Source organism: Ctenocephalides felis, unplaced genomic scaffold (genome assembly GCF_003426905.1).
Source record: "Ctenocephalides felis isolate EL2017-DRISC unplaced genomic scaffold, ASM342690v1 CF-g0.4_SCAFFOLD_01886, whole genome shotgun sequence".
In the NCBI taxonomy this organism is placed as follows: domain Eukaryota; kingdom Metazoa; phylum Arthropoda; class Insecta; order Siphonaptera; family Pulicidae; genus Ctenocephalides; species Ctenocephalides felis.
In genome coordinates this window covers 76039065-76048251 of record NW_020538040.1, presented here as the reverse complement: position 1 = coordinate 76048251, position 9187 = coordinate 76039065, and the positions used below count along the sequence as shown (strand labels likewise).

The 9187-nt window shown below is 31.7% G+C and overlaps 1 protein-coding gene across 1 annotated transcript; it reads right to left on the bottom strand.

Annotated features, from left to right (window-relative positions):
- Positions 1 to 122: 122 nt before the first annotated feature.
- On the bottom strand, positions 123 to 8528 carry LOC113375362 (agrin-like). The gene is made up of 11 exons (XM_026615299.1): positions 8412 to 8528; positions 7204 to 7440; positions 5613 to 5850; positions 5241 to 5452; positions 4882 to 5034; positions 4248 to 4511; positions 3339 to 3485; positions 2949 to 3173; positions 2625 to 2840; positions 1920 to 2121; positions 123 to 336 (listed from the first exon to the last, which is right to left on the bottom strand). Exons 1-11 carry the CDS (start codon positions 8494 to 8496, stop codon positions 123 to 125), a joined length of 2193 nt encoding a protein of 730 aa, XP_026471084.1. The 5' UTR covers positions 8497 to 8528.
- Positions 8529 to 9187: the final 659 nt, after the last annotated feature.

The following is a 9187-nucleotide window of genomic DNA, read 5'->3' as shown; positions in this document are numbered from 1 at the left end:
AGATATTAACAGTAGTTTTATGTGTGTCACTGGAAATTAATACTATGTTAAACTCTATATATGATGAATCTCATATGCTTTTATTTGCAAGCTTGATTAAAAATTTAAACTGCAACTGCAATTTATGCTATTTCGTTCTCATCAAAAGAGCAAGTTATATTGTCATTCATACTGCAAACAATATTTGAACATGGCGTTTGAACACAGTCTTTTACTCCGACTACTTCTAAAACGGTGTCATCTTTTTCTATCCAAAGATCTATTAATTTACGATTTATTTTAAACTTCTTAATGCAACCGTCGAAACCGTTGTCTGTGCCAATGTTCTCGTATATCCTGAAAAAATTATATACAGAATTATTATTAATGAATTATAATTATAATAAAATATATGTTCTAAAGCCTTCTTCAGAATTACATGATTGGTTTAATAAATGATTCATTATATTATCTATTCTATTTATTCCTCTTGACGATATAACTCCAGAACGCACGAACCGATCTCGACAATTTTGCATTCGTTGAAAAGGTCTCGGACTCCGTGAAAGTTTATAGCAAAGAAAATTGAAGAAAGATTTCAACAGAAAAGCGGAAAACATTCTTTCTTTTTTCACATACAGCGTCATCTCTGATACTTAGCATGTACTACAAACCAATATTTTGAGTAGATGGTGCCGGTGCCAGATACATTGTTTGATAGCTACTCATTTTCTTTCCAAATATAAAACAAACAAAATTTCTTCATCTTTCTCACGAAACAATCTGGTGGCGAAACGGAGTTCGCTGGGTTTGCTAGATATGAATAAGCGTTATAATTTTTTCAAAAATTTAATAACTAGTATAAATAATAGTGAAAAATATGTAGGACACAAGTGATAAAAGATTGAACTGCGCCACAAATAATAATAATAATCTCATTTGTGGTAAAATATTGATAACTTTTTTTTAAATAGACAAACGATACTATAATCACTTCCGCGGTATACATTTAATATTTGAATATAGGCAATTGATAAACTGTGATGAAATTGTGACACTATGATCTTATGCACAGGTTATTACCATTAGTAAACACTAGTATCAAATTAGAATTAGTGTCATAGTGAACCCGAACGTTAGTTTAAATCAATACTAAACATTAAGATATAGGAAGTTGATAAACTCTGATGAATTTGTCACGGGTTAAGGTCGACTCTAAAGGTTAGGTAAATGTTTGCAGGCAATTAGTTAACAGACTGTGATGAATTTACTTTTTGTGCAAATTGATAATTGATCTTCAAATATTATACTAGAAAATATAAAGTATTGTCAAGTAATCAAAAAGCAAATTAGGTCAACACACTTTTGACACACTTTTCTCATAATTACTATTGTATTTAGATTATCATAATGACCGTGAATTAAAAACCATTGAGTTGTTTGTTTGATCACTGTTTACCAAACTATAAAGAATATTTCAATTACTTATTTAAGTCGATAAAATTGATTATGTTTATTATATTTATATATTTAAGTCGATAAAAATTGGAATAGGTAAATTCCATAAATTTAACGTTTTACCGATATCGCGTAATCATTTTCTGATTTTGAGGCGTTTCATAGACAAACTTCCTTTTTAATATCAATTTCTGAAAATCGAAATTTGGAAAATCAGTCTTGGAACTCGCGTCAAATATTAATACAAATTCTTTATACACATACGCTGATTTTTTTCTGATTCAAACATAATTTATAACTTTTCAATAAGAATGTTGAATAAACCAAATACTATTGAAAGTTGAGTAAAATCAATTTGATTTTTCTTAGAAGTCTCCAAATATAGTCACACAAGTGTATCGGTGGTTGCCATGCTTTTTATCGAGAATAAAGGAATGACTATCTTTTCTATATTCAAAATATTTATTATAATTCATTTATACCTGGTAAAGTTTGTGCGTACGTGGCCGATGTACCCGTCTCGTTTCAAATCGAGTGCCTTGAATTTTCCCCTCGAATGTCCTGCAGTTGAGTAGCCACTGTCAACTTTTAGTTCTCCGTCCTGGTTGTATCTTCTTGCTGTGATCGTATGGAAACATCGTAGCTCCAGACGCTCTGGTGAGGTGATTATAACGATACCATTGCCTAAAATGAACATAGGTAATGTTTTCACATACATATTTTGTAAGATGCAAGTCATATTCTAGCACGCATTGAAAGTTTCGTACAAAACAAATCTCGGAAATTACATTTTTCATGAATATACCAGTGAGACGATATCCAAGGCTTTGAATTTTATTCCTCCGAGTTATTGAGAATTAATTTTTTTTGTAATTTTTAGTTTTTTGTGTAACAAATACTTGATCGGCATGCTAGCCCGTACAGCAGTGTCACTCCTTCGGAAAACACTGCCGCCTTAGCAAACGGGTTAAGACAATCTAATCTTATTCAAAAGAATCTTAAAGAAACATTAGCAGTGCTCTGAGGGCGTTTCTTTTTCTAAATTGACAATATCAGGTGCATACAAAAAGTTATTTACTGAGTTGAAAAGATAATTTTGTTAAAGAATATGACTTTTAAAAGAGCATATGTACATATGCTTGCAATAAAAATTATACTATCCGCTTGAATTTGTAGAATTGTCTTACCTAAATTATATCTAAACTCAAGATAACCATTTATTATTGCTAAGCTTATGAAGTCTCCTTTCCCATCAATATGTTGGCCATTGTAAAACATAATGCCATTATTTGTGTTAGTTTTGAATTCGATCTCAACATCAAATTTGTAGTATGCTTTCATGGGTTTGATCCGAATATGTGAAGAACCATCAAAGGATGGAATATTGTAATTCCAATTCATATCTGTTAAAATTATTAAAACATAGATAAATAATTCAGAAAAAAATAATATCATTTGGATAAACAATAATTATTTATCAGTAAACGTTTCTATTATCTATTAATATTTACCATCAACAATTTCATCGTCGACGTTATTGTACTCGTTAGCTAAAGCTGGCTCCTCCGGGTGTGCATGAGCCATATTGTTATGCGTCAATGTAAATGGTTCCCTGGGATCAGGATACAACAGGTGACGAGTTGACTTTGATAAAGCTGAATTCAAATCATCACTTGGGGTATAGTGAAATGATGTATATGGACGCAGTGGCCAATCTGTTCCAGTTGCTGGGAGTTCTAAAATAAAATCGATATTGGATAAACCATACTACTTTGACGGCCAAAACTTTTATTCAACTTTTCGAACACTCCAATCATATTACGTACATTTCAAAAATATAAATAATAAAATAAAAAAAAATAAAAATGCTAAAATTTTAATTATTAGCAATAAATACTCACGTAGTACACAGCCATTTGGACCTAAAACTTTTTCATGATCTATGCAAACAGTACACTTTTGCCCCTGGATTTCAGGTTTACAAACACATCGGCCGGTCATCTGCTCACAATCTTCTCGCACTGATCCGTATGGTGAGCAATTGCAAGCTAAAATATTGCATATTATTAAAGTATAGATCGAATAGTATGAATAAAATATATTTGCAATCGATAAAATAATTTTTGTTATTTTATTATATTTTAAAAAAATATAAAACACAGCAAAATATACTTCTCGTTCTTCACATAAAAATGTAAGAAGACTTGAAAAATTTGCTTCTGGAACGACAAAAATAACAAAAGTTGAGTTTAAAACAAAAAAATATTAACTACTAAGAAAAATTTATATCGGTTATTATTAACATATAAATCTTTGTTCGGACGTATTTTCTTTTTATTATATTGGCTATGAAGGTGACAATCTTCATGACATTGAGCATTTACCCGGAATGGTTGCTACCCCTGGTAGAGGGGGTAGCAGAGTGTTTTGATGGAACTAATTGTTCACTTCTAAAAGAAAAGTCCGCGCAACAACATCTTTAATAAATAATAAATATATCTTCTTTCATTATATCTTAGAGATAAATCAGTGATTGTAATAAGAACTGCAACAAATACATACAAATATAAAACAAATCAGTGTTTAATACAGTTCACAGCTACAACGGTTAAATTATAACCCAACAACCTGAGTTTATCGAAGGAGAGTTTTAATAATTTTCATAACTACGTAACATAAATACAATCTTATTTCTAACACCCTACAAGTATATTACGTGCACGTGTCAAACATATCTTCATCGATCTAATTTATAATTTAGCAGTATTTATTTCTGCTTAGAAAGCCAATAATTTTGATAGAACACTTACGTATACATCCCTGATGACCACTGGTGATTTTTGGTAGACCCCAATACCCAGGTTCGCATCGATCGCATTGTAAGCCCCCAACGCCTGGTTTACAATGACATTGCTGACTGATCGGATCACAACCTGTTTCGATTGATCCGAGTTTATTGCAATTGCAGACAGATGGGCAACCAGTTCCTTCAGCATCCGTCGCAAACGTCGCACCATCTGGACAGCATCCGAACCAGGAGGCTGAACAGTGCTTAACAGGAAGTGAAGAGTCATCTAGAAATCAATTTATAAAGAACAACTTTAGGATTCATTTAATAATAAAGTAAAACTGTTTGAATTCAAATGTTATTTCATGATAAGTAAATATTTTTTTTATCGACTTAAATAAGTAGTTGAAAAATTCATTAGAGTCTAGTAGACAATGATCAATGGTTAATAACTAAAATAAGATAATTTTATTTGTGACAATTTTAAGAATTAGTTGGACATCCTGCAACTTGTATATGACATATTTTTGTCTTCATCAGTTGCCACTGGTTAATGATACTATAGAAAACTAGAACATACAGTTTTATAATATATACCATTAGAATGAAAGAAGTGTGTCAAGCATATAAAATAATAAGAAGTAAACATTTGTCACCTTTTCGGCAGCACTTTGCAAATGCTGCAGTTTGATGACAATAACTTCCAGATGGACAATCTTGCCTGAAAGGCCGATTGCCGCAGTTCAGTTCCACTCCAGTTAAAGGATTGACGATTGGTAAATCACCTTTGCACGGTTTTACTTCAGCACCTAAACATAAATGGGCAGATGAGAGAAATGCCACATGTGAGAATAATGAATTTTTACATATCTGAACTGTAACACTAAATATAATATTAATTTATAATACTGTCAATCCTTTGCTTGAGACGCAATAACAATAAATGTGCCACAAATTTCATAGAATATACTTTTAAGGCAAGTTTTATACCACTTTTTGCCAACTTGATTTTTACCTTGACAGAGCTCCATAGGACGAAGTCTGAGATCCTGCTGCAAATTACAGGCTTCTTTAGCCATCTCACAAACAGATTTGTATAAACGCATATCGGAAGCACAAATTTTTTCTGCAGAAAAATCTTCATTCTCGCAATCAAAGCGACAAACGCAACGTGGAAAACCATCTTCACCAAGCTCGCATGTTGCAGAAAAATCGCATCGAATATCCCTATAATAAGAGTAACAAGAATGTATTTCAATGAACTAAATGCCGTTAATTTATATGAAAAATATTACCTAAAAATTAACAAAAAAAAACATTGATAATAAAATGTTATTTGATTTTTATTATTTTTATAATGAAACAAGTATATTCCTAAATTACTCACTTGCAAGCATCATCTGGCTGCTGTAAATGGGTGTTTTCTTTTGGGCCAAACTTTAACCAATCTTGTTTGAGTCTGTGATGTTCGTGGCGTTGCTGTTCAAGCATTTGCTGCTCCAATTCTTGTTCTCCAATTTGTTTATGTTCATTAAGATCGGGATTTTGCTCAAGCTGTTCTGTCATCTGTGCTGGGAGTGGACTACTTGCTGTGAGCGAAGGTGTTGAAGTACTCGGCTGCTCCTCTGAAAAAAAAATTCGTTGATTATTGAATGTCTTTGATGATATGTATTTTGAATACTATGTACAATCGGTTTAAAATATAAATATATAATGGTTGATTTTTAATTATGATATGTATAATGAAAAGAATCTATCTCTTATTAGTATAGGAAGTCAAAGCATACGGGCGTGAAAATTATATTTTTGCAATCTGTATGACTATACATGCAACAAAAATAATGTTGTTTGAAACTAAGGAAAACAAAAATATTAACTATTTAAATCAATTAAAACTCAATTTCTTTCAGAATACAATAACGTATATTACTATTATTAGGAGAAAGTCCCGTAACGCCGTACGGCACCTAGCGCCGGACACTCTATTTAACACGTATTATTAAGCGAGTATAAATCTTTCTATTTCAAAATACAAAAAGGCGCGGGGGGCACATAGGTACAGGATCACGCGCCAATCCTCGCCTGTGATGCACACGGCCACGGCGGGTGCAACCGTTTGCTGTTTTAGGCGCAAAATCACGGCGTTGCCTAAATATCAATGAAAGTAATTGTAATATATTTATGCATTTATATTTGAGTGGCATTCAAAGATAAAAGTAGTACTTGATTGTTATCCGTAAAATGGTAGAATATTATTAGTTATTTTAAACAATTTTAGTAGGTACCACCAAATAAAGGCACATGTCTGTTCCTTAGCACCGGACACTAAGTCGTTCCTTAGCGCCGGACAGTAAACACATTGATATTTCTTGTGAGACTCGACGTAATTTATTCTAATTATTTAATTTTCTTCTGTATGAGTGCTAACGGTCACTATATACGTATTTCTCAGTCAAAGAATGAAAATCTTATAATGAATGCTACAGCTGAGAGCATCGGTGTGGCCCAGCCAAAATGGTGGATGCATTATGTTTTTTTTGCAATATCTAAGAATATTCGTCAAACACACATGAGCTGACATTCCAGAGTGTAGAGGTAGCTACATATGTGTTCAATGCAGATTATTTTGAAATGTCCGGTACTAGGTGCCACTTTTTAAAATCATATTTTTTGTTACCAAAGTTTGATTGAGAGTATTAATTCTTTTTTAGCAAAACTCGTGTTTTTGTTAATTTAGTTTGATTTCTAACTGTTATATAAGTAACATAAGTCATAATTTAATAAACATTTCGTAAAATAGTTTTTTATTTATTTATAAATAACCTTAGGTGTCCGGCATTCGGAGACTTCCCCCTATATATAGAAGCGATATTAACATATTTTACCTTGTGACTGATGTACATTATTCACCAAAGATGTATATCTGTATTTACATATTTACTGAATATTCAGCTTGTGTGTATATATAAAACACTTACCGCATCTACCATCATGTTTCCCGGTTATCAATGTTCCAGTAGAGCAAGATTTCCGCAGCATCTCGCAATGATTGTCGTACGTGAGACCATCAGAGCCGCATAGTGGCCGAGAAGTCTCATGGTCGCCAAAATTGGAGCAACGTTCCGGACAGTGGCAGCTCGCTGATAAACCATCTGACGTGACCAGGCACGTGAAGCCATAACCACACTGTAGGTTTACACACGGGTTTGGTTTTTCTGAAAAATAAAATTGTTTTCGAAAGTTCAGTGAACAGAAATTATAAGAAATATAAACACCTACAAAAGTTTTGCTTTTAAAATACAAGCGCTGAAAAATAAAATATAATAAGCTACATTTTCATATTGACTTGATGTATTTGTAGCTGTGCGTAAGTGTACATTCTTTCGCATCCAATAGCGAAAATTATACTGTTTCTATCAGAATATTATTGTTATAATTTGTTATTGTTGTTACTGTTATATAACATTATTATTGTTATTCAAAAATTTATGTGTGAACAGATGAGAACCAAGTACATATAATTAGCAAAGATGTACTCATACCCTGAAGTATGCTTGATTAAAAGGTTAAGCAGAATTTATAGGTATTTTTTCATTCCTCATCCACGTGCTCGTATTTAATCTATTAAATTATATTATTCAAACGTATTTAATTATATTGAATTCAAATTATAGAAATATAGAATACCTTTCTATTGACCAGCAGTACAAGCATTAATTTTTCTATATTATTTAAATGTTGTTTCTATTCTATGTAAAAGGACTGGAGGAATCTTTTGTTATTAAAAAAGTTGTTGTTGCATTTAAGACGTTTTAAGATTATTTTAAAGATTTGAACTTTTTCAGTGTGTTTTTCAATTCAAGCGTGTTTTCATCTACATAATTCAAATTCAAGTGATGTACTATCAATTATTCTTGCTAATTAACTAATAATAATTAATTAATTTCATTTTGAACTAGTAAAAATAATTTATATGTCAATACACATTTTCACTAAAAGTTGTTTCAATAACCATACATGATTTCCATTGAATGAAATATTTTATGCAAAAAATTATAGAGTTGTTTCGTCAAAAACTAATTGTACATTCACCTAACATCTTTTTTTATTTTAAAAATTGATAATTTTAGCAAGTAATAAATGTCATATTACTAACTAGCCAGTGCATTGATTCCGCTCCACTCACCTTTCGAAAAAGCATAGCATCCATCAACTGAGTTTTTTGCGAGTTTGCAGAAAAACTGAAATAAAATAATCCATAGGATTTTCATTTTTCAGCCTGTTTCTGCAAATGCACTTATTTGTTCCAAGACAGGACATAATCGTCTATGCCACACGACAGCGCAGAGTGCATAGCTTTTCAAGAAAACATACAATTATCACTGGGAATTTATAAATTTTTGATATATAAAGTCGCCCCACTCAAGTTAATTTATTTAATTAAAAATTATTAACAGAATATTTGTTATTGAATCTTTACAGAACTGTCGATATACTTCGGTTGTGTACTGAGTTCATATTACACTACACTACCCCTGCGCTGTTTCACGCGTTGAATGAAATGTTTACCGAGTGGTCAAATGCGCATGTTCCTCATCGATTTGCAGGAAACCGTACGTTTTGCCAGTTTGCAACCGAGTTGCAACATTACTTGCCAATATCCGAGATTTTTGACAGATGGCACAATGATATAAACTTCATATTGACTAAGTGTAAGTGGCATGTTGCCTTGAACCAAGCAGCATAAAATTTTCGGCACCTATATTAATCAAGAACAATTGGGATTTAGCTATTCACATAACATTTTCAAATTTTATATATGAAAAATAATTCCCAATTTTCCAAAAAATTTCATAAAATACGCATGTTACGCATCATCAACTTTTTTTTATTTCTACGATATCTTTTGATATCTTTGTACATTAATCTTCATTAACTTTTACCTAATCTTAATATCTATTA